Below are 26,741 nucleotides of genomic sequence, written 5' to 3' on the forward strand. Positions count from 1 at the left end.
AACAATAAACAAATACAGTAAAGTTGCAGGATTTAATTATATTTTTAAAAAGATATAAGTAAACAAATATATTCATGGATGATTCATTGGAAAGCATAAGGTCTGCGAATTTTTAAAACAATTCTGAAAAGGAAGAAAAGAAAGAAAGTAGGATGAGAACAACAGGGCCTGTATCATGTTAAGATTAATAATAAAGGTATAATAATTAAAGTAATACTGTTACTATTGCAATATTTTTAAGTAGACCAACAAAATAGACTTCAGCATCCAGAAACAGATCCAGGCATGTATGGGAAGATCTGTGAATCATTGGAGAAATGATTGACCTTTAGGTATTGAAACAATAGTCTTTCTTACATTTGGGCAAATAAAATTAGGTCTCAAACTGACCACCATATACAAAAGCAAATTTCAGATGGATTAAGTTCTTACTTTTGAGAAACAAAAATTCTGATATATTATAAGCAAAATGAGAAACCTGGGAGGTTTTACTAGACAAAGCCACATAAAGAAAAACTCAAAGGACATTATTGGCAAATTTTACAAAGTTAAATATCAAAAACTTAAGCATTCTTCAAGATAGTGTCAACAACGTTGAAAGATGTATGACAAATGAGAGAATATGCTTGCAACATTTTAACAGTAAAGCTAAAGCGTCTTATAAGGCATATAGAACTATTCTAAGTCAATATAGAGAAGAAAGTCATCTCAATAAGAAAAAAGCAGACAAATATGGTTAGAATGCCCGGTATATATATGTAAAGGAGCTCAATATCACTGGTAATCAGGGATATGCAAATTAAATCAGATATGATACTATTTCACAACCATCATATTGTTAACTTCCAGAAATCTAACAATACCAGTACTTAGTATGGACAAGAAGGGAAGGAACCAGGTGAGGATATAAATTGGTATATTCACTTTTGAGAGAAATTTGACAGTATTTAGTAAAGTTGAAAATGCATATTAAAAATTCTACTTCTATGTGTGTGTGTACTAGATAAACATTTGTGTGTTTATACTAGGAGTCCTGTACATATTTCCTATAGCATTGATTATAATAGCAAAAAAAAATAGAAACATTATAAATGTCAATTAGAGAAATGAATGAAAGAATTGTGAAAGAGGCATATCAAGGACAAATACAGCAATACAAAGCTAAAATGAATAAATACATTAGAGCTACTTAGGTTATCGGCATGAATATACTGAGCAAACATAAGGTTAAATAAAACAGCAAGTTACAGAATAATATAGACCAGCAGTTCTTTAAAGTGCAGATTCCTTTTAAGGGATCCGTAGAGTCAAGTCATTTTCATAACAATACTGAGAAGATACCTGCTTGTTTTATTTCTCTCATTCTGTCATGAGGCCTCGTGGTCAGTGACAACACTATCACCTTGACAGCTTACTAGATTATGTATTGGTGTGTTTTTGTGTTTTAAAACTTTATTGTTCCTATTTCCACATGCATTAAATATTGATAGATAATAACCCACATAAACAATATCTCTTTTTGAGTCCATAATAATTTTCAGGAGTATAGAGTTATGTTTCAGAACTGACAATATAGACAACTGCTATGTAGCTGTGAAAATGAAAATGAAGAGCATTTGGCAGAAAAATATGCCCATGTATTAGATGCAAAGAGTGAGTTACTAAACAATATGTGGGAAATGATTTACTAATTGTCACAATAATAACAAAATACTATGTAATTATGCCTGATAGAGAATTAAACTAAAAAGGTGTTAAACTTTTGTCGTTCATCCCTGGATTGCAATTACTTTTTATTTTCTGTACTTACTAATTTCCAGATAATAGATGTATTTTAGCTATATAATAAGGCAAAGTTGTGTGCATTTAAGAAAATTGTATAAATCCTTTAAAAGGCAGCTATAATTCTAGGTAACTGAGTTCAACCCAGCAAATATTTATTTGGTACCTATTTGCAAGACTGCAATATAACTCTGATGCTAACCACCCAGAGTTATTGTCAGACTCCACAGGTTTAAGGGCTCAGTCCCCAACAAGACTACTTTCATTTCAGATGCCAGCTGCAAGTTCAGGAGTCCCTGGCCACCCATATTTCTGACAACTGGCTACAAACCCAGGCAGTTCCCACAACTCACCTCGAGTTTAATAATTTGCTAGACTGATTCACAAAACTCAGGAACCTTCTACACTTAAAATTACAGTTTATAATTATACGGGACACAAATGAGGACCAGCCCAATGATGACACGCGTAGGGTAAGGTTCAGCAGGGCCCCAGGCACAGAACTCCCGTGTCCTCTCCCATGGAATTGAGTGTGTCACCGTCCTAGCAAACCCTTGTATTCACCCACCTGCAAGCTCCACGGAGCTTAGTGTCAGAGTTTTTATTGGGGGTTTCACTGCACAGGTATGATTGCCTAGATCGGTGGCCACATGACTGAACTCAATCTCCAGTCCCTCTCCGCCTCCTCCCCGAGGGCTGGGCGAGCGCAAAGCCCGAACGCTCTAACCACACAATGGTTCTTTCTGGCTCCCAGCCCCCAAGCTGCGCCATCTCAGCATAAGCTCAGGTGTGATGCTACGGGATAGAGCCTCCCTCCCAAAGACCTGGGACAAAGACTAATCAACTTCTTCATTATACAACACTACTCCATATAAAGGACCGAGCTAGGCATTGGAGTGGGGAGAAAGGTTCCCAGACTGAATGGAAATAAAGATTTTAATAATAATTTTTTGTATTGTTCCAATGCGTTTGTCTCCATTTACTCGCCACCACTCTCCCCTGCCCCACCTACCCCTACCTCCCCCACTCAATCCTTCCCAGCCTGAGATTTTAATAAAATTTAACAGTCCTTATAGTTAACAGAAGACACAAGAGTGTTTCAATTGGATGATCTAGATCAGAAGAAACTAAATTATTACTAAAATAAACTGACTAGAATCAGTAAGGATCTGGCCTGTCATTTACTAGTTGTATGACCTTGGACTAGTTACTTATGTTTTTTAAGATTCAATAAAATATGCAAAATGAGGATTGTCTTTTAGAATTAAATGAGATATTGTGATAACCCATTGCCAACCACATTGAGGGCAGTTGGTAAAAAATAGCTAAGTTTAAGATGAATACATAGCAACAGTTAAAATGAAAAGAAATGAATGTTTATATAATAGAAATGATAAAAAGTAAACTACATAAAACACATTCAAAATATTTTTTAATCTCTTGCTCTAACAAAAATATGTATGAGTTTACTGTTTAGACAGTAGATACCCCAGCTTCTCATCATTAGTCATACCTGCATTTTTACCTCTCTGCCATGCTACCCATTACCCGGTGGCATCTGTTACCTGCAGTGCAGGGAAAACACTATGGAGGAAATGAAAGCTGGGATTCACAGATGGGCTTCAGGATGTCTGCAATCCCCTAAAAATGCCTCTCCTGCCTCTTTCATCCTTATTTGCATGCTAACTCCACTTTGTAAAGAAAGAGATGGTTTGTAATTGCCACAGCACATTTCTAGGTACAACTACATCAGGAAGAGTTTGTCTAAAGTGCTCCTAAATTTGGATGTACATAAAAGTCACGTGGATACCTTGTTAAAAACAGATTCTGATTCAGTAGGTCTGGGATGGGAACTGAGATTCTGCGTTTGTAATTACCTCCAAGGTAATGATGTTTGGGCAATGGGGTAACCAGACTTTGAGTGGCAAGAATCAGATCTTGAAATAGAAGTGGTTTCTAGTGTTTCTTCAGTGTGCTGCTTAGCAGACTAATTTTTAAATTTCAGTTTATTTCAAGTTATCTCATCAAATCCTTTAATAATTTTTATTCACATTTAACCAAATTATAATTTTCACTTAGTTATTTTCAACACAGTTATACAATAAATTTGAAGTAGCTTTAGTATCTAAAGAATAATTCGAATGTTTAAATTTTCCAAAATAGTTTCCCCCCCCACCAGCTGTGATAGTTTGATTAAAAAAAAAAAAATCCCAATTAATCAACAAATAAAGTCTGTGTCCTTTACTGAATATTTAGGTTAAAATTAGAAAAAAATATTGAAAGTGTCCACAATAACTCAATGTCCTTATCCTTCCATTTCATCTAAAGTCATAAATCTTGGAGTCACTATTAAAATATTCTTCATTCCTTCCTGATACAATCCTTTGTCCATTTACTTCTTCCACCACAAAGCCCCCTAAATCCAAAAGAGCAACAGAGAACAGACAGTGTGTGAAGCCAGGGGGTATTGATTGGGAAGCCCACCTTTTCCAGTGGCTCTCACGGAACTTTTTCTAACTGGCTCCATAACTTAAACTCACTTTTTAATCTTCATTTGATTATCACATATATATTACTCTAACTATTAAATTTATCTGAAATTTTTGGTAGCTCTAATTGGGCTACCAGTTGTAGCATCTTTATCATTTATTTTATGCTTGGACTATGGGCAAATACTGGGTTTTGCGGGTAGAGGATAGAATAAATACAGTCATGTCTCAGGTCTTCTAAGTGAATTTTTTGGGATAGGAATTCAATTTTTTATCTATTTTAGAATTAATTTACATATTAATCAGCATTATGACACCTTATGTCGTAGGAATTAAATCAAATGCTCTCAGAAACACCACCAGTTTGGAAAGGATCATCAAAGCTATTTCGAAACCTTAAAGAAAGAGGTAAGTTAACTTTAGTACTTAAGCATTTTAATATTGATGTAATATTACTTATACTATTATATATACAGATTTTCTTCATACTTAAAATAATTTTACAACTATGTGTATATGTGTGCACAGAGAAAAAACTGAAGAGAAAAACACAAAAATACTAATAATGGTTATTTCTAAGTAATGGGATTAAGGGTGTTCTTTATTTTACTTTTTACGTATATTATTTACATCTTTCAAATTTTTTACAACAAAATGAACTTTTATAGGTAACAAACCTTTTTAACCATATTGAGAAGTATAGGCTATATTTACCTATATAAAACACTTTTCAAAAATACTAATCTCTAAATGTCTATTTTATTTCTGGGAATTATAGGTTTTCTTAAATTTAATCAATATGAAAAACTTATTGGACCTGTCATTGGTCACCCAATTTGACCATGTTTCTTTTAAAAACAACTCTTACTGCAAAATTCACTTGTTTCAATTTACTCTATTATCTATACCTATGTATCTAACTTAACACACTAATTCATACATATAGTCAAATTACGTAGCTTTTATTGCAGTTTTCTTTTACAGTGTAATTTTGGTATATAGTTATAGCAAAAACTAATAAAATATTTAATTAATTTAATCTTATAAAGGAATGTTTCTTTGAAATATACTTTTAATATTTTCAAGTATGAGAATCTATGAAATAAAAATTGTAAAGAAATTATATAAAGTTACCTTTTTCTTTTTCATCAATTTTAACTGATACTAATTTGAAAATGTTTTACTCTCACTTGAAGACAAATAGTTTAAAGGAGTAGTTATAATCCATATATTTTATCTAAGTAGAGTTAAAAATTGCTTCTACGCGGTTCTCATGGAATCTGAAAGGAGAAGACACTTTATCTTTTAAGTTTGTCATAACTTAGGGTTTTAAAATCTTTGCAAAATCTGTGCCAAGGTATCTTTAAAGGTCTTAGAAATTCTTTCCTGGAAGTTGTCCTAAAAATTGCCACTGAGGCCTTAGGGTGGGGTGATAAGATCAGGAAATATCTTCCACTAAATCAATTTGAACAACAGTCAGATAGAACTGTGGATACGGAGCCCATTTCCTTTTTATCCCTCTGCATTTATGCTTTCTTTCTTCTTCTTCTTCTCCTTCTTTTTAAGGTATCCCTATGAACTCTAGGTATTGTATCTTTATATACATTGACCATTCCAGAATCTTTCTCCCATAACGTCCATGGCAATCAACCAGAACTCTGTCGATAGGTCGCAATATTCCAGTATAAACAAAGGAAGGGAATGCCTTCAGGGCCTCCTGGCTCGTTCCCTCCCGGACTTCTGACAAACTGCCTGACAGTGACTCCTCTCCCCTTTGTTTTATAACAGAGGGGAGGACCTCCAAGAGGAGCGCCTGGGGGAAATGGAGGTTTAAAGTTGGCAATCTGATTATGTAAGGGTTCTTTATACCCTTTTTTACCAAACATTAGGACTGATCTCTGGATAAGTGTTATTAGCGTATTCCCAATTTTAACTTTCTCAGGATCCACTTGGAAAGTCAAGTAACACATTAATTCTACTCTTGGGTATTATAGTCCAAAAACAAGAATTTGGGTAACAGAACTCATATTTTTACTTACTCCAAATTAACTCCTTTTGAAATTTGTGATTCTGGCATTACAGAGAACTCAGGCTGCAATATGTATATAATCTTTTAATTAAAATAAAAACTTCTTAGGTTACACTTAATAGAAGCATTAATTTTATCAATGATAATAACTTGAATGCAGAAAAAGGATAACTACAGAGTTTGGCTTTTTTAATACAATGCAAAAATCAAAATTCCAAGGAAGAATGTCTAAATGTTCCATTCAAATGTTACTAAAAATTAAGTACTGTACAGTTTTAACCATTTCCAACCTTTCCATTTTATGTTTGATTCGTACACGGAAAGCTAGCAACAAGTTTAAAAGTTACAGCTATAAGTAAACATAATTTTGATTTTTATTGCCAATACCACATATATCTGAAAACATTAATGGGAATTTTATATGGGTTTCTAAAGAGACATGTGAAACAATGAAAGTAAAATTAATTTTGTTGCTTTTTTTGCTATGATTCTGTAATAAGTTTGGTCTCATTTAAAACAATATTTAGCATCTTCTTTAAAACTACAAGTTCTTTATTAATATTACTTATTGCTATTAGAAGAATATTTTACTTGATAAATATGAAGAAAAAGTAGTATTTTTATATAGCATAACTGGTCCTGTTTTTCTTCTAGGTGTGATTTCTTACACAGAATATCTTTTTCTTTTGTGTATTTTAACAAGTAAGTGTACTCGTTAAATGTATTTCTGAATGTAATTTTTTAAATCAGAATTTTAGAAAACAAGTCTTTCTTAGATTCTCTCACTATTGAAAATCACTTTATATCTGTCCATGCTGTTTTGCAAAATTTATGTCTAAATGGCCACAGATAATGCTAAATATGGAATATCAAGTCAAAATCATAAATATTGTTATGGCGTACAGTATAGTAATAAAATGCTCTTAAACTGTAAGTTTAACATTGTACATCAATCCCTGTGGTTTAATCTACATGAGAGCCTAACGGTCAGGACATATAATGATTTGTGAATTTCTTGCTACTCTCATTTGCATCACATTTTCTGCAAAGCTAGTGTGAAAGAATGAATCTTTTAACTAGTAAGTCTGTCAGAATACTCGTGATACATCCTAAAACAGCTTCATTTTTCTCTTCCTCTTATATACAGCAGTTCTTATGAAATATATGTAGGGTTTACTGAGATTTTCAGTTAAATTCACTGCGTTTAATGGGAGAGCTACACTCCAGCCACCTGACCTTTCTATTCGTTTATGGCCACCTCAGGAATTTGTACTTTCTGCTCCCTCTGACATCAGTGCTTTTCTTCAAGAGCCTCATGAGAATAAACATCATTCAGGTTTCCTTTGAAATGTGAATACTTAGAGAATCCTTCCTTGACCATCCTTTCTAAAATAGCTCCCTCTCTCATCTCTTCCTTTGTGTCCCTTTACAGTGTTTTATTTTCTTCATAGTGCTTAAATTGTTTGAAAGTATTTATTTATTGATTTACATGTTCTTGTCTGTCTCGCCACATTTGAATGCAAGGTCCATGATGGTAAAGATTTTATCTTTTTTGTGCATTTCTGTATCAAGAACAGTGTTTGACACATGTTAGCCTCTCAAAACATAGTTGGTGAATGAATGAAAGAATATCAGTAGTGGAATTCCCCATTGTGGGGATTTGTGGCGATGTATGGAAACAAGAACTATGATGATTCAAGTCCAGTTAACAATGAATGCAACCACAAAAATTAGAGTGGGTGCGAGAGTATCTCAGAGACTTGTTAAAAAGTTATCTGGTTAGCTATAATGTTGAATGCAAAATTTGAAGTTATAAGTACCTGAACCAGCAGAGGGATAGGTAAGTCTAAAACAGAAGTAGTTAAGGAAGCTGTATGTTGCAGCGGGACGGAGTGTGGTTTAAGGGTGCCGGACCGAGCACACGCGGTGGTTCCTGCGTACCGTGGGCAGGTTAGGGTCTTTGGAGGCTGCACTTCTTCTTTGGGTGTCCAGGACCCCTCTCGGAAACTTGTAAGAGTTTGAATTTTAAAATTATGAATGACATTTAGATTAGAACCAAAAAAAAAAAGTGAAAAGAGGGTTGGCAGGAAGAGGGTTAGATAATTTGTGTTGCTTGTCTATAGTTCTGTAGTCCTGTCCTCTTTACTTTTTATTATTTTAACTGTCAAATAATAATTTGCTTCCGAAGAGTGCTTGTAAGGTTTTCTTATCTGCATATATATTCATGAACTTTTTTAAAGCCTAAAACTTAGTTATCAGAGAGCATAACTTTCTATTTCTTTCTCAAATGAATAATAATGAAAGTAAATTTAGGTTCCTAAAATACATGCAAGAAGTGAACTTGCAGAAAAGACTGGCTTCTGTGTCCTTTATTTTCAGAGACAGCTATTACCAGTTAAGAAAGTCGGTCTGTGTGCTTCTCTCCGTCTAGGTTCAAGGTCTCACAACTGGTAGTGGCAAGTGTGTCTGTGGGAGGCCCCTTTTTGAACTTTTCCAGTCGTCTCAAAAGAGTAGGTCAAATGTTTTGAAAAAGGCGTGTACACTGAGCTCCTCCTTTAACAATAAGTTCAGATTTTCTTGTGTCCAAGTTTTCTTCTTTATGCTTTAGAAGTAAAAAGAGAAAAAAGATTGAACCTCATTGTAGGGTTCATGAAATTAAAGCAGTTCATAGTAAGTGAAAGTCTGCCTTTTTCAGAAAAATAATTGTTTCTTGTATTTTAGGGGGAATTAGGAATTAATTTTTTAAGCCTCTTATATTTCTGTTTTTGAAGCCTCTAAAAGTTTAAACCCAAATATGTAATCTTTCATGCTTGGCATTTATTTTGATAGGTCATTTCCATTACAATTTTCTGCAGAATTTGGACTAGTTCATTTTGCCATATTTGTTTTTAGAAGGAGGGTAGTCAAATGTTATTGTCAGTGCTTTGCAACAAGTATCAAATAGTGTTTTTAAAGTATATTATCAATGTTGCTACTATATATGCTAATATACAAGCACAAATGTGTATCCTTACATACAGCTTTTATTTTATTTAACTAATAGTTACATGTTGTTTTCAGTGTATTGGTTAAAGAAGATATTTTTGTACCAAATATAAGTAACTGTTTACAACTCACATGGACTTTGTACTTTAAAACCATTCCCCATTTCATAAATACTTTTCTGTCTCTTCTGGCAGAGCCACATGCAGGTTTTAGAATAGCTTTCAACATGTTCGACACTGATGGCAATGAGATGGTGGATAAAAAGGAGTTTTTGGTGGTATGTACATTGCATGCCGAATTTTATCGATAATTAAAGATTGCTTACATGTTTATGTTTTTGCATTCTTTTAAAGTGCTGTAGAAGAAAGAGTGAAAATTTTATGCCTTCTCCTTAATGTAGTGAAGGAGTATAGGCTCATGACCTTTGAATAATTTTTACATTGTAAAAATATGAATTATATTCAGTGTATAAAGATGATTATAGTTGATTACACATTTTTCTGGAAGTGTGAAGTGTGTCCGATATTTTCTGTTGAGTGGCGAACGTGCACCCTGAGGCGTTACATACGTCCCGTCCGTCCTCAGTCCCCATCACGTCAGCTCCCCAGTCACAACTGTGCGGCAGGACCTCCTCTTCCTTCTCATTAGAGGATTTACGATTGTTTTTTCTTCCTTTTCACTTTCGTTCCTTTCTGCCGGTATTGCAGTCTTGTCTCCATTTTCCTATTTTCTTCCCCTGTCTTTGACCAAAGGCTGATCTAAAGTGGGAGAGGCGAGATTGCTTTTAGGTGTCCATCCTTCGATTGTTCTCACCTGCCGGGTCCAGTGTTGGTGCTGGGCGGGCGACATCATTTATCTTACCACTCCCACCCTGCCTTCCAGAAATTTTCAGTCTCTTCTTACCCATGTCTTTCTGCACCTCCTTCTGTGGCCAATGTCTATTCCATTTTTTTTTCTCCAGAAGATGGGCTCAAACCTAGAGACCCTGTGTCCTATTTTAATGTTCTTTATACCCCAATAGGCTTCATCTCCTTTGTGTGTGCCACAAGCTTCATGTCTTTGTGTCTTAGAGATAAAATATTACTATGATTTTGTACATTTTATTTAATCATGGGTTGCTAATGCCAAAGGATGTGTTTTCCTTGTCTCAGGAAAAAAAAAATGACATTAGAAAAAAAAATATATATAGTACTTTTAATGTTATTTGTAGATGAAGCCAGACATTTTCTTTGTTTTAAGACTGCATCTAGTTTGGTATAAGGTGGTAGGTAGGTACCTGAATCTCTTGTTTGATGCTTGATTCTTGAGTGATTTCCTTTTTAGCTTCAAGAGATATTCAGGAAAAAAAATGAACAGAGAGAAACTAAAGGAGATGAAGAAAAGCGTGCAATGCTGGTAAGAATAATTTGTAGTAGTTTTTGGTGGCTTTTCTAGATGAGAATTACTCGTGTTGAAAACAATAAGTCTGTAAATTTAGAGCTGTCCCTTTTATTGAAAACTTATAAAGTTCTTATGTAGAAAAATTGCTTCAGTATTGATATATATCAACATCAATATCAATATTTATATTAAATATTGATATTAAATATCTGTTTCCGTAATTACATTGATGAAATCATTTTATTCATATTGTTGTTATCCATGAGATTTGAAGGGTATATCATATTATAGGTTAATATAGATCATTATGCATATAAAAATTTAAAGGTGAATTGCAAAGATTTAATTACATATATGAGTGAGTTTAGTGGTGCTGTAACAATATGAATGTTGAAGCAAAAACAAAATTTTTTTTTGCATTCTTATAAGTATGTATTATATATTATTCTTCTGGGATGATATTTTCATCTTACTCCAAAGGTAGAATTAAGCAACATTTCACTCCGTTTTCCTACCAGTTTTCTTTGGCTTGCCCCAGGTATTTCAACCTGAAACATCCCGGGTTCACATAGTAAAAAATAACAGGTACTGAGACCTTACTATCAGGCACTGTACTAGATGCTTTGCATGCATTTTCTCATTTAATCTACCTAGCAATTCTCTTATTATCTTTAATTACAGATGTGGAAACTGATAGTTGGAAAGGTTAAATATATTGTCCAAAATTACACAGCTACTAAATGACAAAGCCAAGATTTGAGCCCATGGCTGGACAGCCCCAAAATCTACACTCTTACCCACTATGGCATATTTCTTCGTCTAGTCCTTAGATAGCAGAAACACGGTGAATTTTCTTGGCATGTAAATGATAATTATTTCATCTGCAAATTACTGATTTGTGTTGGTCTTCTGGGAATTCAAATAATTAACTTCAGAGAGATACAACATTTTTTATTCTCATTGTTGTAATCATATATATTAGGTTTTTAAAAAACATGTATTATCTGTAGAGGATGGGTGCCATATTCAATCCCAATAGATTTATAAAGTGTTTTTCATATTTATATTAATAAAAGCAGATTATTGGGATTATACAATACATATTATTTCATGGGATAGTTGACTATGACATATCAGTATTTGTTGAATGGTACCCCCAGTATACTAATTGACAAAGCTTATGGAAGACACTCAAAAAAATCAAAAGAGCTGATTATAATGTCAGCCAAGTATTAAAGGGGTATTGAGTTCTTTAACTCAGGTCTTACTGTTTTCAAATTGTAATCAATAAATCCTGTATGATTTTAGCCCCATAAATGCAATTCTTAGATTATTAGCAAATAACACTAGAAAGTTAAATACCTTTAGAAGTTTTATTTTCTGTAGATGATATAATATATCCAATGAGTAAACAATTATTTTAATTTTGATAGGTTGACAGCTTTAATTGATTGGGTAGACAAGTTAGTAAAAATCATTTAGGAGGTTGAATTATATTAATTAATCTTGATATACCTTAGTGATAAAGTAGATCATATTTTAGTGGAGAGAAATTTAACTTTTATTTATTTGTTTATTTACTTCCAGAAAGGACTTATGCTTCTTCCAGTAAAAGTACAATAAATACTATTCTAATCATTAATATTTACTAAAATATGTAAGCCAAGCAACAAAGGGAGAGAGGAAGGGGAGAAATAATAGCAGACAACCCACACTGGGAAAACGGATAGGGTCAGCACAAAACTTGGCTCTGAACTTCATTGTAGCCCAAGTAAAGTAAATTTAATTCTGATTTAATGCGAATATTCTGTAATAGTGACATAAGAAAACCTCATTAACTTGGATTAATTAGGGAAAGTCTGTCTCAAGTATGAGATCTAAATTATGTAAGCATATCCCAAATTGTATTATTTTGTTTGCCTATTGGTCAATGAAGCTTTCCCTATCAGATATATGGGGAAGAAAACTTGTTTTAAAGAACAAGTAAAAATAACTTAGAAGGAATATATAACTTGTTTCTATGTAAAAGAATCCTTACTAAAATCATTGATCTCTGCAGGGACCTTGCACAAATTTGTCTGACATAGTTTAATTAGTGCTCCTGAAATCTCACTTAATTTAGCTATCAGACTACTTCTTAAAGCAGGTTCAGCACTCTCTACGACAATACAGCTCTCTACAGATGTGTTACTATGTTTAATGATAATAATGGTAACTTATTGTTAATAGTCATTGCATTTTAAATAATGCAAATGTGAACTGATGAGATTTTTGAGTTTTGAAGCAATTAAAATTTATAGTGAAAATATACGGATTATATAAGAGAGATGGTATAGGCTAGGCCCAGGAGCCAGATTTTCAGGGTTCGAATAGTAGCCCTGCCCTTCATTACCTGGGTGACCTTGAGAAAGGTTCTTAACATCTCTGGCTCAGTTTCTTCACTTTTACAAAGGAGATAATGGGAGTGATGATCACGTGTGGTTGTTGTGCTAAAACATGTAGCCACTTAACAGTATGTGAAATATAATAAACACTCAAAAGGGAATTCGTAGAACCACATAGCTACTTGAACTGAATATTTACATATGCAAATCAAAATTAAATCAAAACTAAATTGTTAAATATTTACATGCCAGATAAAACTAACTATGCCTCTGTGCTATAGACATTATAAATCTTAGTTGCATTTAGTCCTCATGTTTCCCCCAGGTAAGTACCATACCTGTTTTACAGATGGAAAAACAGTCTTAAATTCATTAACGTGTGTAAGGTCGTGGCACTAATAGGAGCAGAACGAGACTCGCTGCAGGTCTCTCGTCCCATCCGCACTGCCACGCTGCTCGTGTGGATTCCCCCCATCCCACAGAGCATTGCTGAGATGTGTCTTAAATAAAGTCACATACTGGGGAGGAGCATGCTTTACTCAAAGCAATAGGTCTACCAGAAGGTTACAATGAAAATGGTTGAAATGAGTACAGATTCATTTAATGTTTAATTAATGATATTTTAAACGCTTTGCTACTCATCTTTAACATTTCTCCCACTTGTATGTGTGCTCTATATATAGAAAGTAGCATAATGATTTGCCCTTCCTAATTGATTATTTTGTCATCTTTTTCTTTTTTTCTTTCGCTATACTTGGGTTCATTCTGAAATGTGACACTTCATTTGGCCCTTTGTGCTCTATGTCAGCGTCTTCAACTTTATGGATACCATTCACCTACTAATAGTGTATGTACAATACTTTAAATGTTTTTATGTGAATAGCACTCACCTGTTATACTTGATAATGTTATTTTGTTATATAAAGCTGTATCTGCTACTGAAAGTGTTTAGGAATTTATTGAATATAATAGGATACAACCAAGTCAAAATTTTTTATTTCCTTCCTAGATTTATGAGAAGACTAAAATTTACAGAGTAATTGTATGTCTTTAACTTTGCATTAAAATAAAGATGAGTGAACAATCACCAAAAAATCTGGTAGAACAATTGAAATTTTATAATTTTCAGCAGTATTTGAAGAGTTAAATACAAATTTTGGAGCAGATTTTCAGTCTGTGCTCCTGCAGAACACAGGTATTTTAAGAACTAGATCTACATATCTGATATACATTCTCTTCTCAACTCTATTAGAGAGGCACGGTAATGGATAGCCTTTTCTTAGTTTTCAGTATTTCTTCCCAATTTTTTTCTAAAACCTTTGATGCCTGCCTATTGCCTATGGTCTATACAAAAGTCTGGTATAAGATGACATTTGATATGCTTAATATATCATGTTATTTCTCAAAGAGGATTATGATATTCAGACTCTTCTTTTCCTGACAAAGTTGGGAGCTTGGTAAATGATCTTTCAAATGTACTCTTCTTATGCTAAGCTTTCTTCTTCTTTCCTTTCTGCTGGAAAGCTGAGCTTGTTGGTTAGCCCAGCTACTAAACAACTAAGAGTAGGTTGTGCCCCTTTTGAATGTAAGCACGCACAATTCATTTAATTTTCCCAAGGTTAGAAAGATCCCTCAAATGATACAAATTCCACCTGAGAGAAGGCCTTGAATTCAGGGTGACTGACTCAGTATTATTGTGCTAAAAGTGTTCAGTTTAGTGTGCAACTCCATAAGTAGCTGTGCTGCCTCATGTATTGAATAATCAAAAGTCCAAGCTGCGTTCTAGATTTGCATATACTGGAGGTTGATTCAGCATGGGATAAACCTAAGATATCTTGCCAAAGTCACAGGGAATGGACCTAGAATGGGTTGGAGAATCAGGCAAGTCCAGGGGACCCATATGATAGATTAGTTATTTTGATTCCTTATAAGATACTTAAAATTTTTTTTGACAAAATTTGCTACTATTTTTCATTAAATAAGGTCTATTGTTTTCTTAAAATTTTAAAAAGATTCCCCTTAGCCACTTTAAAGATTTGTAAGAATATGAAAGATAAAAATCTTATGGTTTATAATGCTATGAGCCTTGTGAAACTTAATAAATGTTAATATTTATAACATCAGTATCTATTTTTCTAATCAAATAATTGGATGAGCTATTTTCAAATTGTGGCAATTTATAGTTTCCCTTTAAACTCATAAATAATTTTCAAAAAATGCAAGCAAACAAGGACAGTTCATTTCAATTTAGAAAAATTTCAGATAGCCTAAAAATTTATATGAAATATCATTGGTGTATGTATTGCACAAATATATTAGTATAATGTTATGAATTAACTGGTCATTATCTGCTAGTTTACAGAGCTCTAGATCAACTGGAAGATAAAGTATTTAAAGTGAGTACAGTTCATGGAGCTGAATATGACCTAAGATTCTACCTTTACGAAGAAGTTCCTCAGTAAAAACAGAGGCCCTCTTGGCTTTTATACAGAGACGGAGATTCCGTGTCCTCTGTGGCAGTCCGTTTCACAGATGTAATCACTGTTGCACTAGATTCTGCTTGTGTTCAATCAAATTATTTTTTTTTTTGCTCTATTTCTTGTTTCAGTGTTCATGAAATCATTACCTTACAACCTTTTCTGTTCCAAAGAACCCTGATTATTTTCATATTTCTCATGTAGCCAGACAACTCTTGATTGTCTTACTACTATATTGAAAAGAAATATTAAGAAATCAAAAGAATAAATATTGCAAAAGTCAGGTATATTTGATTTTGGCATGCCTTATGTGACTTTTTAAAGTATTTAAGATTATCTGAATTGTCCTATTTCCATTGTGGTCAGAAAATGTACTAATTTTTATACAGTTTTTTGATGTGTATCGAGGCTTCTTTTATGGACCAAAACAATGTCAATATTCATAAATGATCTGTTCGAAAAAATGTGTATTTTCTATTTTGGGTACAGGGTTATGTTTTTGAGATAAGACTATATGTGTCTGTGTGTATATATATATATATATACACATTTATATAGATATATATATAAGAATATATATATGATCAAACATGTTAATTATTTGTTTTAAATCCCTATCATTATTAATATTTTTGTCTGATCGGATCTGTTAATTAATATGTTAAGTTATACATTACAATGATAGACTTGTCATTTTCTACTTATAATGCTGTCATTTTTAATTTCACATATTTTAAAACATTGCCATTGCCTATTGGAGAATATAAGTTAGTTACATCTTTTTAGTGAATTGAATCTTCTATCACATACCATCCCTAGCTGACCAGAAATTTTTTTTTGCACTGTACAAGGGTAAAATGGACCACCTCAGTAGCTTCTGAGGCCAATGCATTTCCATCACCACCATTACCTTAGCTAACCTGGTTTCCCTCTCTTCCGCAACATCATACAGTTAGTGGTTGAGTTTGCATGAAATGCTTTTATCTTAAAGTCTATGTTGTTGTTAGAATAAATATGCTACCTTTATTTGTATTAGTATTTTTTTTACAGATCAAGTGTTTTATTGTATTTTCCATTACCATTTATCTCCCTTATAACCCCACCCCCACCCTGACCTTTATTTTGTGTTAATAGTTTGTTTTTTATTTTCTATTTTTTTCCTCTAGTGATGATAAGCTTTTCCTGACTTTTAAAATATATTTTTAGTCAGAAATTTACTTCAAATAAAATATAATAAAATAACTAATAATAAAAGTTTAACCACCACATAGACCAAAACTAAACATTGCTATTCCCCCAAAAGCCCCTTCATATGTCTCTCCAACCGTAATCCTTCCCTCTTCTCCAAAAGATAACTAGTCATAACTTTTATGTAAATCACATCTTTGCAACTTTACCACCTACTTGTACATCATAAATAATATAATATAGTTTTACCCATTTTGAAACTCATGCAAATGGGTTTCATATTATATGAGTTTCATATAAATGGGATCATATTATATGAGTTTCAAGTTTCTCCATGTCTTGTTTCTTTGTCTCAACATCATGATTTGTCAATTTCATTTTTTATTGTTGTATCTAATCCTAGTTCATACACTTTTATCACTGTATGCAGCAGTTCTCAAACATTTTGTTTTTAGAACCCCTTTCCATTGTTGAAAATTATTGAGGACCCAAAAGAACTTTTGTTTATGTTGGTTATATCTATCTATATTTATTATATTAGAAGTTAAAATTGAGAAACTTAAAAATATTTATTAATTCATTTTAAAATAAAAACACAAGTTAACAAATGTTTTATGAAAAATAACTCCAAAAATGTAAGGAAGACACTGGTATATTACATTCTTTGCAAATCTCTTTAATGTACTGGCTTCATAGAAGACAGCTGGTTTCTCACAGATGCCTCTGCATTCAATCTATTGCAGTATGTTATTTTGGCAACAATACTGTCCGTGGTTTCCGTTGGAGTGACAGGCTCACTTGGTTCACTTTTTAAAAAAACATCTGCCAGATACCAAAGTGTGAACAACCATAGTTTGTCTGTCAGTTTTTCTTTCAAGTAAAAATGGTTGTTCATGAAAGAAGTGACTACTCTTTTCAGCACAAACCATCACACAAATGTTTTTTCTGATAATAACCATATTACTTCAGTAGGCAGGAGAAGTGCATGCTTCCTGTTTCGTCACACTGAATAGTGAAAAGATGTGGGCTCAAAGGTCAGTTTAACAAAATTGTAAGTTTATTCTTCAGCAAGTATAAGTGAAATTTTTTTTTTTAATGTGAGTATATGGAACTGAAGAATGTAATCACTTTGGACTTTGGTGCCACTGCCATCCTTATACTAAGACTTCAGAAGGTTTACCCACCGTTGCTTTTGCAGCATCATTGCAACTGTCAACACAATACCAAAGGCAAAGTACTGTCTTTAAGAAGCTTTGAAGGAGATTCCTGTTTTATATCTTGTCCAGCTTTTTCAGTTATTCTCAGTGAGAAGATAGGCTATTGGCTAGCCTATCATTTAACAAACTCTGGTATATCTTTTCACCCTCTCTTTCCTTATATTTTAGATGTGTCTTTATTAAAGGTATATTTTGTGTATTTTATTGGTTCTTTTTTATCTGTGTTCTAATTGGGAAATTCAGTTAATTTACATTACCGTGATTACTAATTTACTTGGATTTATTTTTAGCCATTGTGTTTAGTTTTATTCTTTCCATTTTATTTCCTTCTGTATTCATTTAGAAAACATTCTATTCTATTTCCTCTGTATTCTTGAAATGTTAATAAGTGTACTTAAAATAATGCAGTCTTGGATTAGGCCATATCTTTACTCTTTTCCTTAAAAATGATTCTTAAAGTGCTTTAAAATCTTTCCTTCTCCTCCTGGCATGGGTACTTGACATTGCACAAAGTTTGCCTTTGTCTTTTTTTTTAATACCACTAATTAGACTTACTAAATACATACCATCAGTATTTGTTTAGAATTACATATTTGCCATTTCTTACTCATTAATTCCCCCTTTAATCTCACCTATTCTTATATCCTCAAGTGAGGGTCTTTTGGTAAATTTTTTTAAAACCCTCTTTCTGGAAATTGTCTTTATTTTGCCCTTATTTTCCCCAAGTTTTATTAAAATATAATTGACACATAACATTGTATTAGTTTAAGGTATACACCATCATTTGATATATGTATATATTGCAATAAACTTAATTAACATCCATCACCTCACATAGTTACATATTTTTTTCCTTGTGATAAGAACTTTTAAGATCTCTCTTAGCAAATTCCTGTATACACTGCAGTATTGTTAACTATTGTCACCATGCTGTACATTATATTATTTATTTTATACTTGGGAGTTTGTACTTTTAACCATCTTCACCCACTTGCCCATCCCTACCCTGCCACCTGCCTCTGGCAACCACTAATCAATATGTTTCTATGACTGTGATGCTCTCTTTTCAACTATTTTTTTAATTGAAGTATGATTAACATATAACATTGTATCAGTGTCAGGTGTACAACATAAGGGTTCAATATACATATATACATCCTTACTTTGAAAGATGATTTTACTAGATATATTATTGTACGTTGACACTTATTCGCAACAAATTATATCATTTCAGGTTTCTGACTTCTTTTGTTGAAATTGAAGTCAGCTCTGAGTCTAATTATTATTCTTTTGTAGATAATCTGTTTTCTTTCTGACTACTTTTGAGATTTTGTTTGCTTTTGGTATTCTACAATTTTACTATAGTTTATCTCTGTTTGCTCTTATCTGTCATGAAATTTATTGTGCTTCTCAAATATGAGGATTGTTTACAATTCTTGAATATTTAGTGCCAATATCTCTCTGAATATTGTCTCTTCCCATTTCTGTTACTACTTTCTGAAACTTTCACAGATATTCACTTTCTCCTTTGTCTCTAAACTTGTCTTTAATAATTTGCCATATTTTTATCTTTTCACATTAACATTCTGTATAATTATTCATATTATATTCCTATTTACTAATTATCTCTCCAGCTATATATGATATGATATTAAGTTTTAGTGGTTCCAATTTTCATTTCTAGATGTTTAATTTTGTTCTTCTAATCTTTGTATTAACTAACTACTAATCTTTTAATTAAAGATTAAATTAAATCTAATTTAATTTCTAATCTTTTTTTGGTACTCTGTTTTTCCTGAAAAATCCTTTCAAATACAGCTGCTTTTTTTTAACTTAATAAGTTTATTTTGTATTCCATATTTAATAATTTGAATAGCTGAATTCTGCAGGTCTAGTTCTATTGCTTGTTATTTCTTCTAGTTCTCACTTATGGTAGCTTATGTTCTTTTACGTTTAGTAATTTTGTATTGTGAGCATATATTTGTTGGAATGCGTCTGTGTGGATTCTTTAAAGACTCAGTTAAGGGTGTGTTTTCCTTGGGAAGATTTTGTTTGTGCGTGTGTGTGTGTGTGTGTGTGTGTGTGTCTCTTTTCCTCACGCAGTGGAGGGAAACTACAATCTCATTAACTTTACAATTCTCACATTATTGTTATGTCAGACCGCCGCAGTTGTCATACTGGTACAGATTCTAAGGTTTTATATTTTTCTCTGTGCATTTTTAAATATCACTAATAGTAAAGACAGTTTGCTGTCTGATTCTGTGGGCTGCTACTTTGGTTGGTGGGTTGTTGGTTTTTTTTTTCATCGTTTGACTAATCTCTGAATATAACCATTCTCAGACCCTAGTTGTATGTAGAGTATTTTCCTGTCTGGACAGTATATATTTTCATTTCTAAATCAGTCTTCTTTTTTTTTTCCTAACTTTTTTCTTCTTTCCTTTCATCTTAATTTTCTCCCTTCTTTTATTTCCTTCCTTTTTTCCTTCCTCTTTCCTTCCGTCTTGGTCCTTTTGGGATGCTATAGCCAACTGCCATAAACTGGGTGGCTTATAAAGAATAAACATCTCTCACAGTTTTGGAAACTGGGAAGTCAAAGATCATGGAGCCTGCAGATTCAGGGCGGTGGCTGATGAGGGCCTACTTCCTGATTCATAGACAGCGTCTTCTTGCTGTGTTGTCACATAGTGGAAAGGGGCAAAGGAGCTCGCCTGGGCCTCTTTTATAAGAGGTCTAATCCTATTCATGAAGGCTCTACTCTCATACATAATCACCTTGCAAAGGCTCCACCTCCTAATACCATAACCTTGGGGGTTAAGGTTTCAACACACAAATTTTTCAGACCATAGCTTGCCCTTGTCTCCTGCTCTCCCTCCCCTGCTTCCTTCCTTCCTTCCTTTTCTCCTCCCTTCCCTCCTTCCTTCCATCATAAATGCCATGGAATGGCTTGCATAGGACCATGCTTTGGCTCAGCCAAAAAGTCATTAGGAATTCTTGACCCAAACTGCAAAGTTTAAGGAAGTTCTACTAATAACAAACTCTAAACTTAGGCTAAAAATTTACCGGACTTACAGGATACAGTACGTTTGAGGCATCATTTTGCCTGTACCATTCATTTTAACGTTCTTCTGAATGATCTATGTCTTTTTCCTCTTTGAGTGAAGGTCTGCACCTACCTTACACTGGTAAGGAGGCCTAAAGCTCACAGAGTTGTCAGTGACACTAAGAAGACTGAAGGAAGTCCTTGCCAATTTTTCTACATGTCAAAACGTTTCCTCGCAATCACATTACTCAGTCATATTTGGACACGTTCCCCTATCAGTCTTTCCTTTGCCTGCATGCACATGTTCTGATTTTTGTATTTGCTTTGTATTTCTTGTTAAAATCTATTCCGATTTTTATGGGTATCTTAAATTTATTTTAAATATCCTATTATATTTTTCTGGTATTAAAGATTTCTATTTTGCATGTTCTGAAATTTTACTTTAATTATATTATCAAAGTCATTAATTAAATCATTAAATACTGGCCCTTTAACAGACATGCATACAGGAATCTGTGTGCCAGGAAAGTCACTAATATCTTAGCTATATTTTCTTGTTAATTGTATACCATATATTTACTTAAGGCAGGCATGACAGTAGTTGCTGTGAGAATATTGTCCCTTCTGTCAGAAATGATAAAATGTAAAAGACTCTTTAAGGTAATTGCAAAAATTCAGTTATATATTCTAGCATAATTTATTCTTTGGAGCTAAATAAAAAGTGGGAAAACTTTCTGTAGGAGAAGACTATTAACCTGTTATGCTCTAAATAACCTTTTTATTTTAAAAGGTTATGTATTATCCTGATAGATAAATACACATTCTTATTTTAAAATATAGGAACACAAAAAGAAAATAAAAAAATATTTTAATGCCACCGTTCAGAGATAATCAGTACCTAGGAGCATATTTACCTCTTTTCTATATGCAGAAAATATATTTTTTCTAGAGAATCATGTCACTAAAGTTTATAAAACTAATTTTACTCCTTAATAAACTGTAAATATTTTTTCTGATGTCATCAGTGTTTGTGTATATGTGTGTGCGTGTGTGACGGGGGCAAGTGTTTGGAAATAGGGGAAAGGCGTAGCTTCACTAAGCAAATGATTCCTGTCACCCTCCTAATAACAGTACATAAAGCCTTATTTGCTAGTTTGACAGATTTAATAATCCCTTTGTTTATCATATGCTAACCTTCTGATTCAATTTAAAAACACATCCGTGTTCAAAATATTTAGACATTTGCAGAGTATTTAAGCTAACTACCATTTATTGAGGTTCTACCAAACCTGTATAAAAGAAAATGAACTGTATTAGTTCTATATTCAATTTATTTTACTTATTTAGCTTATACCAATTAGTTAAAGCTTTTTTAGTTACAAAAGGGGCTAATGAGCAGATTCTCTGTCATATTGTTACATTTACACTTACAGTAATGTCTGTGTTATACAAGTGATTCCTGCTACCTGTACTGTATTATTAACATAATTAAAGATTTTATTAAAATATGGGCAATAGGCAGTGCTTTCTAGTTAATAATACACTAAAACTTAGATTGTTGAAGTAATTCTCAGATGCATAATAATTTTTAGTGTCATCAGTCTTTTAATAATTAACACACACAAAAATAAAAGTTCTCTCAGTATCAGCCACTCATTCCTAAGTATATCATGCAGCATTTTCTTCCCACAGTAAGTAAAAGAACCTGCAGAATCTTCTTGATAAATCCTGACAGAAACATGCGTTTAATCATTTTTGAGGCTCTATAAACTTATCAACTTGGTAAGTTTATAGACTCCTTAAACTCCTAAGCATATTGTTCTGCATTTTCATATGAAGATTAGACCACACTTCTTAATCTTGATACCACCTTCTGCAGACTAGTCAATGCTGAGGTAGAAGCTAGTGTTCTGTCCTTGTAATTGATTAGGAAGTACCTTACCTATTCACAACAGACACACCTATCAAATCCCTGAGTAGCTCTGAGTAGTTTTACTTAAACTGGCTTGTTTTGTTTGACAAGTTTTGGATTAATTTAAATTTTGTTTCTCTAAAGAATGAATATGGTCATTTTGAGTCTTTGATGCACTAACACAATGCATGCTAGGCAGCACAGATTCATTTTTAAATGAATCATGAATTTTATTGATTGCTACAAAACTCTCCAGATAGTCTACAAATGAATTTACTTCACATAAAGCGTGAATAAAATTTTTATTTCACACTTTCTTAGAAGTTATGCATGTTTCAGTAGAAGGGCATGGGCGAGAGGGTAAAGAATATGATTCTTTCTGACAAAGCCACAATGTACTTAGAAATATTGGTTATATACTATTACACCTTTGAAAATGCCCTGGGTTTACCAGCAATGTAATACAATACTGTTGTGTGCCGCAGAAAACAAAAAAGGTAAGCTAATGTGTTTTCTTTTCAAGGTTCGCTAGAAGAGATTCAAAGTGTATAAATTATCATTCTTTGTGACTATTCTTTAGATTTCAGTTGTGCTTCTTAAAACTTCTACAGGTACTTAAAACAGATGCTGAGGAACTTGTCTCCAGAAGCTATTGGGATACACTGAGACGTAACACAAGCCAAGCACTCTTTTCAGACCTCGCAGAGGTATAATTAAACCTCACCCAGGTCATTGTACTATTTGCCATTTTGTTAGTCTTGTCCTCACTTCATTTTAGAGTCATAAGGATGGAACCAAAAATGTATTTTATAATTTTCCTTTTCTCCAGTAAAGCAAGAGTTTTTATCTGTAAATGGTCTATTTGAATATGTTAGCTGTACTGGCAGAGGCTGCAAGATCACCTAAAATGGTCTACCTTAAATCAACTTGTTTGTTGTAGAAAATATGACTTTCCAAGTGAATTAAGAGGGAATGTTATTTTTTACTTAAGGATCACTTTCAGAAAATTTGAAAATGCTAGTTTATAGTTTCACAGGTTTTCCTAACCTCTAACTTGCAATGTTACATTAAATGCTGAAACTTTAACTTGGTAAAAGATAACTAATACTTTAGCATTACGGGAGATTTAAAGAATTAATTTTCCTACTATTAATAGAGTAGCTCACCAAGGTTAGGGTACGGAGCAGGTGTGGTAGGAACGGTCAGTCAAGGAAAGGAAGACTATTTCACCTTGACATTGTGTAGGATTGCCAGTGCATGGGGAAAAGCAGACTGACTATATATCCAGGCTGTTTTTGAATTTCATAGAGACACACACCTTATTGCTGCTCTCAGACAGCACCTACCATCCCCTCTGATTCTGCTGCTCCCAACAGGGCTTTGTCATTTTAAAAGATAGGCCATGTCTTGTAGCTTAGACACCATTGTGTGTTTTCTATTAAGAATTTTTCAGAACTTTTTTGGAGATGTCTATTAGTCTTACCACAAAGAATTCTTCAATAAATAGTAAAAGACACATACAAGGTCTGTCCAGAAGGTATACAGCCATGCAATGTGGAAAATAGAGACATTTATTGAAGAAGATACAAGATACAAGAAACACTGTACATAGGACAATGACGCCTGAGTCCCCTTCAAAGCAGGCACCTTGGGACCTCACACAGGTCCCCCAATTGCCATCAGCTGCCCTGTCATATTTTCCTGACTCTCACAGATGGTCCGGAATCTCTTCCCTTTCAAAGGTGATTTTAGTTTTGGGAAAAGCCAGAAGTTACAGGGCCCCACCTGTGGGCTGTAAAGGGACTGAGTCACCTGGGCGATTTGATCTTTCGCCAAAAAACTGCACAAGATGTGATGCATGAATGGGTGTATTTTTGTGATGAAACTGCCAGTCCCCAGGTGCCCACAGCCGAGGCCTTCTCAGTCATCCCAGTAGCTTCCGTAGAGGAAGATTCAAGCTTAATGTAAATTTTGATGCAGGTTCATTGTCCTACTTAATCATTTTGAATGTGACGGCCACACAGTCCACATGCTCACACAACAGCATCTACTGCCCCCCCCCCCGACTAACAGAGTAAAGTTGTCCTTGTTCACGCGTGCGCATTCCATCCAGTCCACTCTCCGTGGCTGCCAGGTGACACGGATGTCGTGCAAACCATCCTCGTTCCATTCACAATGGTTGGACTTTTTCTGGACAGACCGCATGTTTTTATTAGCTTTTTTTTCTTGATAGAGTGGGCTTCTCATTTCACTTTTAAAGTTTGATGTTTAAAAGTTACACCTAAAAATATCTAGAGAAGTAAACGAGATCAGGTGTAATTTCTGTTATTTATATATACAGTGTTAATTGATATCTCTAGGGCAAACACTTAGAAATGTTCATTTTTTTTCAATTGCACTCAATTTTAAAAATCCCCAAATAAAGCACTTTTCCCTATCTCAAATCTGCCTTTGATATAGCAATATGATATAATTATAATAAGCAATTAATCTTTCAAGATTACCTTTTAAATGTGAACTGTTTTTAGGCCTGATGTGGTAATAGATGCTTCATTTACAGATATTTTAGAAGTCCCTCCTTCTGGAATCACCTGTGCAGGCACAAAGTAAAGGCACTACTGTGAGCCCTTACTTTTCAGTGCTTAAAAGTAAGAGCTACTCCAGGCACCAGCCCTCAAGTCCCTACATGCCACTGGGGCCAAACTCCCGGTCTTGTCGTGCCATTGTCTCTCCCCGTACTAGACTGCCCACGTCTCAGCCTCCAGCCTATCTTTAATCTCATTTAACTCTGCTAGAAATTCTCACAATTAGACACAATCTGTTCATTAGAAGTTGAGTTTAATTTAAATCCTGGGAGGTTTAAAATCAGAAGACCAGTCAGCTCTTACATATACTTAGAGATTATACATGATTAGAAGATCTTTTGAAGACGTTGAGCACTCTGTCAGAGGCGTGCTGGAGCTAGCTTTTCTGGCTTCCCACAGCTAATTCTGTACATCTTTTCCCAACTCACCATTTTGTTCGATCCCATTGGTACCGTGGAAGTGCCCATGACAGGAGTGTTAATACCACAGAAATTGGCGAACACTACAGACCAGCCTTTTTTTCCTGGTGAGCCAGTTTACATAGCACACTATTGGCTGTAGTCAATCCGCATTATAATCATAAGATGCTAAATTAATTAACGAATTGATTCAGACATCATTAAAGTAAATCTTACGGAGAAGAGAAAGTGGGAAAGAAAAAGGAAAAGACAAAACTTGAATTCCAAAGAAAATAAGTGTGTGGGAATTATCTTTGTTACCATCCCTTCGCCCCACCACACACACGTTAGGGTAGTTGAGAATTAACTGTAGTTAAATTACAACTCACTCTAACTCCTCATAGGTTCTGACTGCTGCCAGGGTAACACTGAATTGTATCAGTATTTCAAGATTCAAATTGGTTCAGAAAGAAAGCTTTATAATTTATATGTATTTTTTGTTACTTATATATTTAAAAATGTAAATACTGAGGTAAGCCTTTTTCTTTAAATACTGTAGATAAATTTGAGAGTAGCCTGTCATTCTTATTCCAGAGCAGTTTCTCACAATAGATATTTTTCAATTATAGTGAAACCATACTACAATGAAAAGTTGAATATGCCAGAGCCAGCACCATTTTCTAACCAAAATAATAGATAATAAATTTATAGTGTAAGTCTCTCACACAATTGTTGAATACAGTCTTAGTACTAGAATTATAAAAACTATTTTGAATTTTATACATAAAATTTTTTTGTTTGCTTTAAACTTTACTTGTCCTTAATAAATTTCAATAAATTATTCAGAACCTTTGCCAACAAATCAAGAGTTTGAC

The 26,741-nt window shown here is 33.6% G+C and overlaps 1 protein-coding gene and 1 non-coding gene across 2 annotated transcripts in view; one reads left to right on the forward strand and one right to left on the reverse strand.

The window, feature by feature from the left end:
- MICU3 (mitochondrial calcium uptake family member 3) overlaps nt 1-26,741 on the forward strand; it is a 77,166-nt gene that overhangs the window by 30,898 nt on the left and 19,527 nt on the right. Inside the window, exons 4-9 of the mRNA XM_054566102.1 lie at nt 4,601-4,679; nt 6,955-7,002; nt 9,480-9,562; nt 10,609-10,680; nt 13,858-13,896; nt 23,495-23,590. Of these exons, the coding sequence (XP_054422077.1) occupies nt 4,601-4,679; nt 6,955-7,002; nt 9,480-9,562; nt 10,609-10,680; nt 13,858-13,896; nt 23,495-23,590 (417 nt within the window). The remainder of the gene's footprint in view (nt 1-4,600; nt 4,680-6,954; nt 7,003-9,479; nt 9,563-10,608; nt 10,681-13,857; nt 13,897-23,494; nt 23,591-26,741) is intronic.
- LOC129064928 (small nucleolar RNA SNORA66) lies at nt 16,367-16,497 on the reverse strand. Its single transcript, XR_008528539.1, has one exon. It is a non-coding gene; the product is annotated as a small nucleolar RNA SNORA66 (small nucleolar RNA).

The sequence above is a fragment of the Pteronotus mesoamericanus genome, unplaced genomic scaffold (assembly GCF_021234165.1).
Source record: "Pteronotus mesoamericanus isolate MK-2021 breed Mesoamerican mustached bat unplaced genomic scaffold, CSHL_Meso_final contig_169, whole genome shotgun sequence".
NCBI classification, from domain to species: domain Eukaryota; kingdom Metazoa; phylum Chordata; class Mammalia; order Chiroptera; family Mormoopidae; genus Pteronotus; species Pteronotus mesoamericanus.